The sequence below is a fragment of the Protopterus annectens genome, chromosome 7.part0 (genome assembly GCF_019279795.1).
Source record: "Protopterus annectens isolate FY-2018-M chromosome 7.part0, PAN1.0, whole genome shotgun sequence".
NCBI classification, from domain to species: domain Eukaryota; kingdom Metazoa; phylum Chordata; order Ceratodontiformes; family Protopteridae; genus Protopterus; species Protopterus annectens.
Genome location: NC_056739.1, coordinates 1,070,429,253 through 1,070,446,580, shown reverse-complemented (window position 1 = coordinate 1,070,446,580; position 17,328 = coordinate 1,070,429,253). Strand labels below are relative to the sequence as shown.

Sequence of the window (17,328 nt, the reverse complement as noted above, 5' to 3'; positions counted from 1 at the left end):
ACTACACAGGGTTTGTAATGCCTGTCTCTCTGGTACACTTAAGTTATAAAAATCTGGTTTAGGCTTATTATGGTCCTCAAAAACATTCAATAAATCCTTCTCTATGGCCTTCTCAAACTAATCCAATAGCGGATGTAGCTGTGGTGTGAAAGTAGATGGTTTTCTAAAAACATAACTATTCGCAGACATATTGTCAACTACTGCCTGCAACATTATTTTCAACAAATAACTTCAGATTAACATTACGTAAAAAACACTTCAAATCAAGAATTACATATGCTATACTCGTACTCTGAGGGGGATGTATGATAGCCCCTTATCTAATACTGCCTTTTCAAAATCAGTTAATATGCATTTTGAAAGATTCAAAGTTAAGCTTTGGGCACTGGTTTCAATACCTTCTTTTGGAATTTTTGCCTCTCTTCGGAAGACTTGCGTTTCCTGCTGTTGTAGGCTAGACTCCATACTTGTTTCATCACAGGTTTGTACGGCAGCGGGAAAGAAAAAGAAAAATCTCCCGTTGAAGTAGACGCCACTGGTTCAGAGGACCGAAGTTTCCTTCTGACATCGGGCTCTATAGTCGACTGAGATTGTGCAACAGCATGTGTATTTAAGTGAGGCTCACTCATTGTGAGCAGTGTTTTCTCTGCTGAAGATAATACAGTTCCTGTCTCAACATGTGATCTCACTATGGGAAGTGGGGGAAACTGCTTTGGTGTACTGTGTGTATTGACGGGTAAACGGGATTAAGTCTCACACAAATGTGGAATGGGTTTCAGCCAAGAAAACATGTTCCCTTTAACAAAATTCAATGCGTCTCATTCCATTTTCTTCCTTTTAGCTTGCAATAAAGTGTTAAAGAACTGTGAAGTGTGTTGCTCAATTCCATCAAAAAGTCGCTCATTTCAGTGCTTGAGATTAACGAGGCTAATTGTACTTGTGTAGTATTAGCTTCATCACTCAGTTTGTTCTCATAAGCCATATAATTATCTATCAATAGCCTCATATAGCCAAAGCTTGTTTCTAAGTTCAACTTTTGCCAATTAAACAGTTCTGGGTACGTTGAACCGAAAGTGGGCATTTTCAAAATCCGTAAGCCTGTCGGAATGATTTTGAAGCATAAACATGCTTCCATGTGTTTCCTTTGCCATTGTGTATGTTTTAACTTCGTCACTAGATTTTCAAGTTTCCTTGTGAGTTGTAAGATGTCTAAATTAACTGGTTTAGAAGTTGCTTCTTGTGCATTAGTGATCAACTGTTGTCATGAAAACTTCAATAGAGGATTGCTCTCTGCTTTTAACAATTGTGAAAAACTAACAGTACCTTTGGATAGCATCACTCCATTAGAGGAGATTTAGTCTTAAACTTTACTTTTACTGAACTGCTTGCCCTTGTAACCTTAATTTTACTTTTCTCTCAGTAAACAATGTTCATACCTCTCAATTTATTGCCTTTACCTTCAACCAGCTTGTTTCCATGGAACATAAAATGTAAAGCTGTCCTCAGCTGCAAACTTCTCATCTGGTACTGAAAAAGAAGTAATATTCTTACCATAACGTTCTGTGTTGTCTATCTTCAGTCTTCATTAACCTGTGCATCTTTGTTCCAGCCCTTGGAACTGACCAACCCTTTGCTAGCTAAAGATTCCAAGTATGAGCTCCTCCCTCATACCCACAATTCCCCACTCCTCCAGATTACCTCTGATTGAGTTTGCAACTATCAATGGTTGAAAAATAGGCCAACACAGTCAGTACAGAGTAAGGATTAGAATGCCAGGAGCTCAGTAAGGAACTGTGGTTCCTATAAACATATCAGTCAGATCGCTATAGAGTCTTGGATTAGGGAAGGGAAGGTTAATGAAGAATGAACACAGACAACACAGATGGAACATTATGGTAAGAACATTAACTTCTTTATTTGATGTTGTCATCTTCATTCATTCATTATCCTGTGGGACAGAGTCCCCAGCTACAACACCCCAAGGTGGCCCTCATGGAAAGATATTCTGAAGTACAGCAGAGCCAAAGGCACTTCTGCTCCTAAAGATGATGTCCACCTTATAATGCGTAATGAAAATATGATAGTTTGACCAAGTAGCTGCTGCAATAATGTCCTCAACAGATACCCTCGACCAAACAGCTTGGGAAGTTGCCATACACTTTGTGGAATGAGTCTTAATCTGACCAGGAGCTGAAATGCTCCCGGAGGAATAAAAAAAGGAAATGCAGTCTTTTAACCATCTTGCTAGGGTAGTATTAGTAATGGGTTTACCTTTTTTAACATCTGGAAAAAATAAAAATTACTGATCAGACTTCCTGAAGGACTTTGTTCTAGCTAAGTAATAATGTAATTGCTTATTTACATCAAGCAAATGAAGAGTGTACTCACCCTTATTCTGAAAATCAAGGAAGAAAACAGGAAGATCAATAGATTGATTGATATTATCTTCCCTAGCAACTTTAGGCAGAAAGGATGGCTTGGCATGAAGGGTCACTCTATCTTTGTGGAATATCAAAGAAGGAAATTTGCAGGAAAGAGCCTGAAGTTTGGAGATTCTTTTAGTCAGGAAAGAAATTCCAAATCTACTGTAGCTGCTGGTTTGAAAGGGGGACGAACTAGGGCTTGTAAAATTATATTCAAATTCCAAGGAGAGGTAGGAGCTTTTATAGGGGGATGAAGCAGAAAGGTGCCCCTAAGAAAAGCTTTACAGAGTTTCAATGAAGCCAGAGGAGAAGAAGAATCTTATCCAAAATGGAAACTGGATACAGCTGCTAGCTCCATTATTGAAAAGAAAAGCCAAAAAATTGAAAACTACCGAGACAGCGGCTGTGAAAGGATCTATTTGTTTCTGTTGCGCCCATATGGAGAATCTTTTACATTTGCTCTTATAAATTTTTCTAGTTGAGGATTTACAGGCAAAGATCAATATTTGCTGAACAGGGGAAGACAGCCTGGGGTGTCTAGCCATCATTGTAATTGGTGAAACCATGTGGTTAGTTTCAAACCATGAGATGTCCGGGTGAGGAAGTAGATCGGGGTTGGGTCCAGCTTCACCGGCAGGCAAATCAGATGAGGCCAAAGAAAGGGGAACCAGGTTTGTGGAGGCCAGAAGACAGCAATGATGATTCCCTTTCTCTTCAACCTGAGAGACTTCTATAAGAAGTTTGGGATTAAGGGCAGCTGGGGACAGACGGAGCAGACTGCGAGACCAAGCATACACTACAGCATCCCTGGGTGACTGTCCCTGAGGAGGGATCCAGGCAAAGCACCTGCTACATTTGTTGTTGAGAGGTGAAGCAAAAAGATCGCAGCAAGGTTAACCCCATTCCTGAAAGAGTCTGTTTGCTGTGGATTAATTTAGGGACCACTTGTGAGGCATCAGTAAAATTTGGCAAGATGCTGGATTCTCCCAGAAAGTGCATTGCCACCAGAAAGCAGTTGGTAAAGATTGTCCATTGCCATACCCTCATAGCTTCTCAACATAGGGGGCAAGATATGGCCCCTCCCTGTTTGTTGATGTAACAGACCACTGACATATTGCCCATCTGAATGCCAATAGTTCCTAGAGGAACAGAACTGTGTAGTTTTTGCAATGCTAGAAGAACCATTCTCATCTCTAGAACAGTGATATGCAAATTGGCCTCGTGGAATGCCCACGTGCCTTGGACTGTTTGACCCAAATAATGCCCCCCCACCCCTTTTGGGAGGCGTCCGTGGTCACTGTGCCATTTGTGGGAGGAAGAACAAAAGGACAACCGCAAGTAATATTGAAGAATGAAGTCACCCAAGAAGAGATTCTTTGCAAATCTGGGAAAGTTTGATGGGAAAGCTTTGATGGTTCTTCTGTAGTGACCACTAGACCTCTCAAGTCCACTGTAGGATTCTCATATGAAAGCATGCTGTGGGCAACTGTTACCAAGGCCGCCACAGACCCAGCACTCTGAGAACTAAACTGGTTGGAGGTTTCGGAATGGCCATGAGTTGTTTGAAGTGAAACCTTAAGTGTGATACTCTGTTGTCAAATAAGAACAAGAAATTCTTGTGTCCAGCCATGCTCCTATGAAATATATTACTTGAACTGGTTCCAGGTGGGATTTGTGTAGGTTGATCGTTATTCCAAGAGCTGGAGCCAAGAGGAGGAGATAAATACTTGGCCTGCAGCAGTAGATGCCTGGCTGGAGTGGTTAGGAGCCAGTCTTCCACATAGGGGAAGATCTGGTACCCTTGCAGCCTGAGATGGACTGCCACCACTGCAAAACATTTGGTGAACACCCTGGGGGCTATGGTGAGGCGAAAGGGAGTGATCTGAACTGGCAATAACTTGCTCCCAGCCTGAAACATGGATACTGTCTGGAGAACCTGTCTACTTTGATGTGACAGAATGCATCCATCAGGTCTACAAAGCACATCCAATCGTTCATCTTCAACAGGGGTAGCATGGACTGAACCATGACCATCTTGACTTTTGTGTTCTTTACACATTTGTTCAGATAAGTCAGGTCCAGAATTGGTTTTAGGACCCCACCTTTTTGGGTACCAAAAAACCTGGAGTAGACACCCAATCTGGCTCGATCAAAGGGCCCTCCTAGATGACTCTTTTTTACAGCAATTTTGAGATTTCTGCAGCTGTATCCTCCCTCTGATTGGGTGGAACATCAGAGAGGTAATTTTTTTGGATTCGGTTTCTCTTAAAAAGGAACCCAGTGTCCTCTGGATACGATCATTAGCACCCATCGGTTGTTTGTGATGGCTTCCCATGCTGTGGAGGGTTTACTATCAAAACGTAGAATAAAGGTTTGGCGAACACAGGAATGTCGAACAGCAGTTGGCCGATACCTGTGTTTCTGAATGTTAATTGAGCGTGAGGCCCTATCAGCGAATGCCACTGTGCATTTGCCGATATATGCAGAATGTTATGAATAGAGATCATAGTCCAGTGCGCATTGGGAAACTTATCCCTCTCCTCACTGTAGCGTGATCTCAGAGTTGAAATATATAGTTTGCAAGGGGTGTTGGGGGTGCAGGGGGGCTTTCTCTCCTGCTAAAACATGAATTCCAGTGTAGGACTTCGACTTACCTTTGCATCTACATAGACATCACGTTTGATATTCAACATAAATGTTGAATCTGCTGAATTCATTCAACAGATTCGACATTTGCACCTACTTAACATGCTGGCATCTGAACTGCGATAGTGTACCCTGTGAAATGCAAGGAAAAGCACCCCCAACTGCCTCAGAGGAAGACAGTCAGGCAGCCACTTAGGAGCACTGGAAGAGTCTGTCCGAGAAGTGATCCCAAGACCCTTGGTTTTGCTGGCCCTCTCTGTTGCGTGGGAGGCATCTACCATTCTGGTTATTTCCCCCTCTCTTGTTATAGTTAATGTGCAATTAATTTATTTAAGTGGTTAACTGATGGCATAATTGTGTCCTAACTGATGCTGTTATATAAGCGGAGTGTTCTTCATTTGTGACTATTTTACACTGTAAAGGCTGCTGTGCCAAGGCGCTAAGAAATTATTGTTTTAATAAAAGGTTTTTTTTTTATCTTTTGGCATTTCTCCTGTTGTTTTGCTATTTCCCCCTCTGCCTCTGCGGGAAAAATCTCCTGGAGAGTCCTGATGGGAAGCTTGAGATTTCTTGAACCACATCTTTTTATTGCCATGCTGGTTCCTGGAGAAGGACCTTTGTGGAGTAAAAAAGCAGATTCCAGTGGTAGACAGGGTCTTCCCATCTTTCTCGCTGCTGGAAAGTGTATCTCGAGCCATCGGTCCCAAACAAGGTCAATCCAGCAAAGGGCACATTGACGAAAGAAGCCTTAAAGGGCTCAGCAAAATCACACAGCCTCATCCAGGTATGATGCCTATGGCAATGCTGGAACTGGCTGCCCCTGAGGTACCCTCCCGCTGGATGGGATATAAAGGATCCAGAAGGGAAGGGGATGAAGCAGACAAAACACCCATCTGGATCTGAGCCTCAAAAAATTTCCTCACAAGTCTACCCATGTCTTTCTTAGAGAGGTTTCTAGAAGATTTGGAGCATGTGGAATAGGGAGGCCTGGAAGATTTCCTCAGAGAAGGCAATTTCCCAGCGGGGGTAGTCAACCCCCGAGCCAGAAGTTGAGGTACGATGGGGGGGCCTCTGATCCAATCCACTTGGCCCCGAAGAAGCAAATGAGGCATGGAGCGGAAGACAGAGCTGAGGAAGTCAGTGCCAACGGGGTCGGCTCTGAGGACCTTGCCACCTTCTTTAGGTGGCTCTAAAGATGAACTCGCAGGGAAGCATTTCATGCTCTCCCAGGCCTCTTTACAAGATTTAGAGGGGGTGGGTCAAACCCCTGACACTGAAGGGACAGTGGGGAAAGAAGAAGGGAGCAAACCTTATAAAATAAGCTTGCTATTTCTATCTGCCAAATGTCGCAGTTGCTACTGAAATGAGAAGGCTACAGGCAGTAAAACATCTCCCTGTGGGCATCAGACAATGGGATCTTGTGCCCGCAGGAAGTGCATTTCTTGAAATCTACTTTTTTCTCTTTATGATCGGCCATGGAAAGGGAGAGAGAAGAGAAGAAAAGGAAAGGCTATGTCTCAGAGAAGCCTGAGTAAGGGAAAAAATTTACTTTAAACTTTTTTTTTTTTTTAAACTATATCAAAAAAGGAGGGACTAAGAAGGCAGAAGCACAAAAAGAGAAAAAAAAAAGAAACTAACTTACATGACAAAAACCCACTAAACCCGAGGAGGAGCTCAGAAGCACAGGAACCTCAATGTTATTCCAATGAGCGGCAAACAAGACCTGTGGTAATCTGGAGTAGTGGGAAACTATGGGTAGGAAGGAGGAGCTTGAGCTTGAAATCTTTAGCTAGTAAAGAGGCCAGTCGGTTCTGTGGGTCAGAACCTAGACCCACAAGTTAATGAATGAATGAAGATGACATCATCAGATCATTTATTTGCTTAAAGAACACTATTCATTATGTTGTGGTCTCTCATTAAAAAAAAACAAAAAAAAAACACCTGCATTCACAAAAAATGTCTTTAGATTAAGGCAAACACATTGACCCAGGCATTTACCTTTGCAAAAGGAAAAGAAAATATTTCAATTCTACATATATTATATTCACTGCACTTTTACAGCCCACCCCCATCCCAACAGACCAAGATTACAACTGACTTAAATGTACTTTTGTCTAGCCTTTCTTGTTTGTTTACATTGCAATGCCCATGTTTCTTTATGGGTTCATAGGTGTGTACTAGGCTAATGGCCCTGGAGTCTTTACAAGCCAAGCCCATAGAAGTATCTTGTCATCATGCCACCTGACATTAGATCCCGTGCCTCTATCAAGTAGAGCCACTGGAGTGATTCCCAGGGGTGAACTTAATATTTCCCATCCACTTATCAAGATTTCTCTTGAAGAGGGCCAGTGAGGGGCTCTGTTTGACGTGTATGGGAAGTCTATTCCAGAGCATGGGCAGTCTCTGGGTTATGAACTTTCCCTCCAGCATGTTCTGTTGATTGTGGTAATGAGGTTGAGGTCTCTGCAGCGTGTGGTGGGGAGGGATTGGGATTTCTTTAGATGTAGCATTTCTGACAGGGCTGGGTCAGACATGGCTTTTGTAAGTCAAGCAGACATTGCCTCTTAGACGATATGAGACAGAGAATAGCCTGAGTTTTTTTGAGTCTGTCCATGTAGGGCATGTGTTTAACGCCAAGGATCTTCTCCTTGAGGTACTTTTTGTGGCCCCTCCAGCTGATGCAGGTGTCTAGTGAGCTATATGCAAATGGGGCATTACACTCAATGATTGATCTAATGAGGGAAGAGTAGAGAGAGATGATGACCTCTTTCTTCCTGGATGCAAAACCCTTGGTAATGAGATGTGCCACATAGAACTTCCTGACCACAGTGGCAATATGTTGGTTGAAGGAGAGGCTACTGTCACAACCTGTGTCCTCAGATCTCTTATAACGCGTTCAGTGGGCTCCCTTCCATGCGGTAATTAGCGGGAACTGAGTTTTTCCCAAAGGGGATGACGCATTTTTTGGCATTAAGCTTAAAGGCCATGGTTTCGACACCAGTCACTTGTCTCAGGCCTTTCTGTAGCATGTCTGCATCACTTGGGGAGTTAATAATGGCTCCCAGCTTGCAGTTGTCTACAAACTTGGTCAGCCAGAATCCCTCCATATTGGCCTGGACTTCTGTAAAGTAGATGCCAAACAGGACAGGACCCAGAACCAAACCCTGTGGGACTCCACTCGTGACTGGTCGGCAGTCTGACTTGGGAGTCCGGTACTTTCAGAATGTGGGTTCTATCTGTGAGACAATTTGCAACCTACCTAGTGTTATAGGGGTTGATGCCTAGTTTGGAGAGTTTATCCGATTCCCAAATGAGGAATGGTATTAAAGGCCTTGGCAACATTGAGGTAGGCTGTATGAACTTGCCTTACCCTTATTCACAGGTCTAATGACGGTCTCAAAGAAATTAACCAGGTTGGGCAAGCATGATCTACCTTTCACAAAACCAAATTGCACGGTATCTAGAGTTTGGAGATTCCCTAAATCCTTGTTAATTAGGTCCATGATGATGCGCTGCATACCCTTAAATATCAGACTCATCAGGCTAATGGGGTGATAATTCCCAGGGTCTGTAGTTGCTCCCCCTTTATGGAGAGGAATGACTATAGCAGTGTGCCATTCGGTAGGGACAAAGCCTAAGGTGAGGCTGAGAGTGAACAGGAAACACAGATATGGTGCCAGTTCACTTTATAGTTCATGTAGAACACAGCCAGGGAAATTGTCGGGTCCCATGGAAGCTGTATTCATGGCCTTGGACAATGGAGCTTTAACCTGTGCTGCAGTGATGCTGGGCGCCTGGTATTCTTTTGGTATTGTGATCGGTCCTTTGGGGGGGGGTAAAGTAACACAATCTGTCGGCCAGTATGCTGGCAATATCTGTTGGCTCAGTATAGCAGGTACCATTGTGCAGTAACTCGGAGCTAATCTGGGTATTGCTGTGGAGATTCTTGATATAGCTATAGAAGGCTTTCTGGCTGTTTTTAGTGTCTGCTGCAATTCTGCCTTCATAGCTGGCTTTAGAAGTTTTGATGAGGGATCTCAACTTTTTGTTGAGGCTAATAAGGGAGTTTTCCAGTCTTGGGACTTCCCCTTTTTCTGCAGCAGTTTCTTCCTTCTGTTGTAGAGTTTATTAATGGCAGGGGACCACCAGATTGGCTTCCTGTTTTTGGAAGTGTGTGTCTTGGTCCTGTTGGGTATGGCTAGTTCCATGCATTTATGTACATGTTTGTACAGTGTATTGGTGTATGATTCGGCAGTCATACATCTATTTTCTATTGGCATGGGTGCCGTGAAGTTAGTCACTTCTGTTTTTAGGAGCCCAAAGTCAGCTTTGGAGACATTTTCTAAAAAAGAAAAAAAAGTACCCGTTTACCTTTATCACATACAATTTGTGAAAATGCTTTACTACATGACATGTAGTTTATAACATAAAATGTTTTATATACTGTTAAAAACAAAAATTGTATTATTTGGTTACTTTTTCCTTGTTAGTGTCCTACCAAAAATTAAAGACATGAAATGGGGCATATGCATGAAGTCAACCAACAAGTTTAACAAAGTCAACAAAAATCCAAACCTTTCTCAGACACTTTTACTTGTAAAGTCATATGTCACAATTGTCTCACATTTACTCACTAATTTCAGTGTTGCTGGCCTTCCCATTCATTTCCATCTCCAGTTCAAATCGAAAATACTCCCGATTTTCTAGTAAACACCTCTGCTTTTTTCTGTCTTTTAAGCATTTTCCTTTGGAACACTAAAAGAGGTTTCACTAGCAAAGTCTCTTTATGAGCCTCACCATCAGAAAAATGAGAAACAGAATACCCCTCTGTTTGATGGCTCACTCTTCGTTGGACAGAATTTTCTATTACCCCCTTCGTCTGGTCTGCATCAAAAAATGACTGATTCTCTAAATATTCTGAAGACAGCACAATACAGCACCTTGAATCTCACACCTGTCTCTCGACAATCCCTGATTATTGACATAAATTTGCTTCTCTTCTGCCAGGTGCACAGTTAAAAATCATTTTCACCTTCATTTTTTTAAGAATCTTCTTAAACAAATTTAGTTCTATGGTTGTAGATGGCCTATGACTCAAATGACCAGAGTTTGACTAATGGCTGGGGATGACCAGGCTTACTTCTACTTCCCTCCTGAGCTCACTCTCTGAGATAGAAACCCCTGGTGGACACTGAGGAATAATCAAAGATGCCTGTCTATAAGGGTGCAGAGGTCCAGATGATCACTTTGCATGGAGGTGTGGAGCACATTGAAAAGGCCTGTTTCACTCCACCCTCTTGGACACAAAAGTATGCATGTGGCTGTTAGGTTAAAGATGGCTACCTCAGTGGTGGCCCCACATAAGTCTTCTTTTGACCTGGTGATGGGGAACAATCAGACAACTGACAGAGGGTTTGATGACTGGCAAGCAGTGTTGTGGGGAACTTGCACTTACAGGAAAATGCCTAAACAATCACTTGGACAATAGTATAACTCTATGACTTGAAGACTGTTGCATTTTATTTTTTCTTCAAAACTGGAATAATCCAAGGAGAGACTAAGCTAAAATGGTTTTAATTTACAACAAAGTTTAAATACATTCATGATAAAAATGAAGCTGCTCTAAGACCAACAAAATATTGAACTCTGACAGCTAAAGAAGGCTAATCAGACAATGAATAAAGTAGGCGATGCATTTGTTTAGACCCATTACACACAAATCTAAAACAGTTTGAAAATTACACTAAATTTATAACTAAAAAACTAAATTATAATTCCTCTTGTGTAGTATGATTTGACCTTATGCAGCTGATACTTTTGAAGGCAAATTGAACTTTGACTGTCAAGAATGACTCCCAAGTATGAAAAGAAGGTCACCCAGTCAAAGGAAGATTAATTTTCATCCTGTAGGATGGCTTCAAGGAAAATAGAAAAAAAAAGTCCTTTATATCTGGACATGCTTTTACTAAAATGATCACCTTTTCATACGTTCATAGGAGATTACTACGTTAACGGCTTAAGAGCCTTTACAAGCCTAGCTAATATAACCCAATTTTACCTAATATACAGTCCCTGGGGCAAGAGGATGGCATGGATATGTGCGTATGCACTGAGTACCTTACAGACTGCCACTGTCCATCAGGGACATAGGCACTACCCCAGATGTGAATTTGTGATTCTCCATCCATTGATCCAAACTGCATTTGTAGAGGGCCAAGCTCTGCTTAATGTGAATAGGAAGCCTGTTCAAAGAAGGGGCAATCCCTGAGACACATCTGTCTCTCTGGCATGTTTTATTTGAGTCACTGATCCTTTATTTATATTATATTTGTTTACTGGGGAGGTCCGACTGGACAGAGCTGTCCGTTTTCAATGGAAGCCCGGGGAGAAAAGCTCCAGAACAGTTGCTAACATACTATACATAATATATTTACACTTTCAGTTATGAAAATATAGCATACATATCCTTTGAGTTTAGATCACTAGATCGGGTGACCTTTGTGGTGTTTGACTTGTGGAACTGTAATAGCTCCATCAGGGCTGGATTTGCGAGTGCCTTGTAGGTCAGGCATAGGTCACCCCTTAATAGTTGGGAGGAGACGGAGTAAAGGGATAGGCATCTATCTGCATAGGACATGCTTACATCATGTATTTTCTTTGTGATGAACTTCTGAGATTGCTCCAGCTGCTGAAAGTGCCTAGTTATACCTACAGCATATGCCAAATGGTGCATTGTACTCGGTTACTAATCTAATGAGGGCTGAGTATAGTCGGACTACACAGTTTCCTTGGATCTGGATGCCATACCTTTACTTATACGTTGTGCCACATAGAAGGACCTCCTCACCACCTTGAACACTGTTGTGACGTCAGAAAAATTAAAGGGCTGAAAACAGACCCACCAGGATCCCTGGCAACAGCATGAGAGGGAGAGGAACAAAAACTGAGACACTGTTCCTGTCAGATACATTGGAGGACACCATAAAAGTGTGCTATTGGAACAACCATACAGTTTCAAGGAAGCTACAATACCCTTATAACAATGCAATCAAAATCCCTTTACAAAGAAAATGCACAATATCATACTGCAGGCAGCACAGCATTCATGTCTGGCTGCACTGTAGCTGTCTGTGAGGAATGCCATTCTGAACATATCCCTCTTGAATTTCAGGCTACAGCTATAAAAATTTGGAAATGGATAATGAGCCAAAACAAAGTATAAAATATCTGGTTATGATTGTATAAGGAGCCTGTGAGATGAAACTCAACTCAGCGTGAGAAATGCGAATGGGGATTCTAAAGGGTGACATTCATACAATCTACTTTATCAAGAAAATAAAGCAACAATTTTGCATCATAAACACAATATCAAAGGCAGAAAAAGACATTTAAAAACATAGCATTCCAAATGGTTGGCCAAAGAAATGCCTAAAAGCAAAATTCTAAACAAATAAGTATTTTTACTGACCAATCTAAACATGCAGCTATTAAGCAACAGTTCAAATGTTAATCAAGATCTACAAGATCTATGAACACAACAGACCACATTATAAATATACTTAAATAGTGTAACAAATCCAGGGAACTATTACCTCAATTACGATTACAACAGTATAAATAAAGCTGTTGCATAGCTTTGGTTTGTTAATTTGTATACTGCACAACAGAAATATTATTTTAATTTATTTTAGACTTAATTGCTTTGTCTGTAAAGGTGCTTCTACGTACAATGTGATATCCCTGTATTTTGGTGAAAAACATGCACTTTCTTAATGTTTTTTGTTGCACTATTGTTTAAAAAACTGTTTCAGAATTAAAACTACTAGCCCACATACCAAGCAGCAAGCATGAAAAGCTGAGGCACATCCTTCGGAAACACTGTAATAAAATTCCAGAAAGATGGTGGAGAAGCAATGCCACTATTTAAAATACACACCAAACAGACACCACTGTTAAACAGATACTTTGGAAACAAAGTTTTATAGTTAAGTAGCAGCGTCGAGCAGAGGCCAATGTAGAAGCATTCCCCTTCTTGTATGCCAAGAAGAGATTTGACACTGAATGTCATATGCCTTGCTGCTTGACTGACTTGCCCAGCCTGGACATACAACTCAACCTGTTAAGTTGGTTCAACAGCTACCATACAGGGAGATTCTTTTAAATTCAATAACAATCTTTCCTCTGCAAAGGTGGTGACAGAGCTGGTTTACCACCCAAGGTTCTGTCCTTGCCCCCTCCTCAGTTTACAAACAAAATTTGATAACATTGCCAAGGCCTACTTATTGTTGATTATGTGATTGCTGTTTTGCTATACTCTGCCCCCTCCCCCTCACTTTACCTTTCATAGTTTAGTAAAATGGATCTCAAAACAGCTCCTTGTGCCTAAATACCTCAAAGACCAAGGCTATGCTATGGAGATGCAAGAGATTCCAAACCTCTGATGTGCCCCACTGGCTAGCAAGTCACTGTCTGGTGTTCCCTGCAGAACATGTGAAGCCTTTCAAATATCTGGGCATTCTAGTTGATGAAGCAATGACATTCACCAAAGAGACTTCCTCTGTTGTGAAAGACTAAATTAAAGTAAGGAATACTGTACTGTCTTAAATCTCCCTTACTCCCACTTCCAAAAATACAAAATGCAGTTCTTTCTCCCTTGCTCCTACATGGTGTTTGCATCCCACCTAATCTCAACCAGACAAGCATCAATGCATTCGTAACAGGACTGAAATATCTGTCCTCGAAGCAGACTGCGATAGCCATTACTGTGTCATTTTTTGTGATAATCTGACTAGCAGACACACTCCCGGTTTCTCTGTGTCCTTGCCCTTCTCCAGTCAAATGCTCCTCAACACCCCCCTCCCTAAACAAACCTTAGATATTTCCAGTATCACTCTTCTGCAAACCATCTTTCACTAAATGCAAAGCTGGGGACTGAATCTTCGCGTGTGTCACACCAACCATGTGTATTTCTTGTCAAGACAAATCATAGAAATGAATTTCTGCCCACACATTCAAAGCTTTCAGATAAGCTCCTTTCTCATCTACAAGTGGGTGTGCAGATTTTGAACTAATTCAATACCAATCTGCGTGACTCAACATCTTGTCCTAAATACTCCTACCCTTTCTAGGCCTCTAAGGAAGTGTGAGATGAGTCCTGTTTTAATTTATTATTTTGAAAACTGACTATGTCTTAATTACTTTGAAAACTATCCACTGGTGCTTGTGCATTTTTATCTGCACTTGCTCTAGGTAACAATTCTAACTTCCTGCACCTCCAGTGAAAATGAACTGTGGACTCAGCGTGGGAATGTTCCATAAATAAATTTCAAATAAAAGACTTTGTTGCCAAAGTAATCTATACACACAGATAGAATGTTAGTGCGTTTTGATTTTGTGAGGAGTGTTTCAAGAAGAGTCAGCATGTAGAAGTTTAAAAATATGCCAGAGTGCAAGTAAATACCACAAATCACCATAAGCTAAGAGAAAAGAAAGAACTACATAAACCATAAAAGCAAGGAAACTAAAAATAGTTCAAAATGATCTCGTCTTCATAGTACAAAACTCAGACAAAAATGTTATCACACCTTGTAACAAAGGCTTCCTGGAAGATTCCAATACCTAGAAAAATTGACAGTTTTTATTAAAATGTGTATAAAATAAAACACGTATTATCCTAAAGTTCATTTTCTTGTATTTTCAAACTCTCATTATAAATAAAATAACACACAAACTCTAATACATTCTTTACACAAACTCAAATCAGTGGAACTATGTGGCACATAGGGAACATGATTCCAACATGTTTGTGAAGGCAAAAGGGAGTGAAAAAAAACACACATAAAGCAAAGTTAAAGATGAATGGCAAATGAAATTCATGAACAGAATCCCAAGGCGAAATCTGGCAGCATTTTTAGAGGACAACAGTTTTCAGCACAGCATCCAACAAAGGTCCATTACCAGATCTGCCAGTCAGATCTGCTCCAGTACTACAGCTGGGTTACAAGGTGAACTTGAGAGTGGAGTACCAGTGGAATAAGTCAACCTGAACTTCAGCATGACCTCTGTCACACAAAGGAGGGTGACAAGAAACTGGGGGTGGGGGTAAAACCAAGACTGAGAAACTGGACAGCTAAATGTCAGGCCTAAAAATATTGCAGTGACTAGAACAATGTTGAGAATTAGGAACATGATTAGTGGAGTACAAAGGGTTTTGCCCTGTGCCTGGGACCAGTACTCTTCATTGTGGTTTGTCTCGGACATTATTGGTGGGACCAGACAACAGGCTCAATCTCGCTGGTAAAGAGACAAAGATAGGTGTAGCAGCAAAGAACTTGGGCAGAAGATTCTAGCAAAGGATTAGGAAATGCTGAACAAGTGGAGAGGAAGCTATCAGTTGGAGCTCACTGTAAACAAATGCAAAATATTGCACTTAGGCCACAACACCCATGGTATGAAGCATCAGCTGGGACAGAAACTAACAGTAAAAGTGCAAGAAAAAGATCTGCTGGTGTTGATCACAGTATTACAGGGCCAACAGAAGCTGTGAGAGGGAAGAAACAGCAGCAAAGAAAAAGCTGTGGTATATTCTTAGGAGGACAAATCCCAGAAGTAAACAGGTAATTATTCCACTCTACAGGGTCTTGGTCAATCCACACCTTGAATACTGCATGTAGTTCTGAAGGCCATAAAAATATGATAGGCTGCCTGCAAAAAATGTAAAGAAATGCTACAACAAAAATCTATGGGACAAAGGAGAAAGGGTATGAGCAGTGGCTAGAGGGAGCTACAGCTGTCTTCACTTGAAACCAGAAGAGATGTGGGACATTATACTGGTGCACAAGAGCATGTCAGAGAAATGCAAAGAGGCCATTGTGAGCAGAAAGGGTGTAAAGCAAAGGAGAGGGAACATGGCACCAGACTGTCAGGGCTAACTACTCCTGAATATCTGAAAGTACTTTTTTCAGATAGACTTACTGACCCTTGGGATGGACAGCCACATTGCATGGTAGACTTGGAATCCATAAAAACATTCAATAATTCATGGGACAGGAGGAAAAAAGGTAAGGGGGAATGGAGGGTGTAAAAGGCTAATGCAGTTACAAGGAAAAACTAGATAGGGTTATTGTCTACTTTAGCTGTCAAGCAAATGTGATATAATGTAACTGCTACTTTTAAAACAATACAAATGCTCTGCTAGATTATTTTTTTCTGATACCTGCTTTATCTTAGTCAGGGTTGTGGGAGCACAGCTCATCTAAAAAAAAGAAGTTTGGGAAGTCATGTACCACAGACAACTACAACACTGACCACATGCCCCTAAGAATTAACCCAGCTATTGAGAACTTGTGTGGACAGTCACCTAACATTTGACCAACATATATCCAGTGCTGTAAGAAAGTCCTTCTATATTACACAGCATATACAAAGGGTTTCTGTCTAGACCTAGGGATGTGACTTTACCCCTTAACTTAGTCCTTATTTGGCCATTCATTGAATATAATGTCCTCTTTGGCATGTATATATCCAGATACATGCAACAACTGGTGCACCCGCAAGTATGCTTTACTAAAAGGATACAAGGCCTAAACAACATGTCCTACATAGACCAACTCAAAACCCTGTTACTATACTCAGTATCCTACTGACTGCTAGGAAGATTGGTAATGCAAGGCATCCACTGACCCAATACTAATGGATCTACTGCACATCAGCATGTCAAATGGCATCAGAAATATTTCTGTCTAGGAATCTAAACCTCTTCTTGCAACATCAACAGAATGGCTTTGAGGGAGAAGTAAATTTCATAGAGGATACCATTGCTCGGGACCAGACTCCCCATCCATATAAAACAAAATACATCCCCGTCCATAGTCAAGCACAACTTGAATCTGCGGAAGGAAAACAGAAAATTTACCCCAGGACTGCCCCCTGTACTAATGGACAGAGGCAAATCCTAAATGTTTTATCCCATGCATGGGTCCCCTCAAATTATTAATTGTATAATTCCAGTCATTCTCATTAGGTATAATATAAAATTATCGACCATGGGATGGGTTAGAAAAATCTCTAACCAAATGAGTTAGGTTAATTCAAGCACAAAAAGGGAAACTGGCTAGGCTTAAAATGGCCCTCAAGGGCAGCTAGCCTAGTACTTAACTATAAACCTATGCACTCATTCTGGCTAGGATGCCAGTCCATGTCAGGACCCCCCTAAAAGCATGTACACCTAGTGGGAATTTAGAGGCTTGCTAATTTCCCT

The 17,328-nt window shown here is 41.3% G+C and overlaps 1 protein-coding gene across 4 annotated transcripts in view; it reads right to left on the bottom strand.

Annotated features, from left to right (window-relative positions):
• SPPL2A (signal peptide peptidase like 2A) overlaps positions 1 to 17,328 on the bottom strand; it is a 1,262,472-nt gene that overhangs the window by 88,878 nt on the left and 1,156,266 nt on the right. For 3 of the 4 annotated variants that reach the window (XM_044077635.1, XM_044077634.1, XM_044077639.1), the window contains one exon: positions 14,654 to 14,687. The exons of the other annotated variant lie outside the window; for it this stretch is intronic. In XM_044077635.1, coding sequence (XP_043933570.1) covers positions 14,654 to 14,687 — 34 coding nt within the window. The remainder of the gene's footprint in view (positions 1 to 14,653; positions 14,688 to 17,328) is intronic. 4 annotated transcript variants of the gene reach the window in all.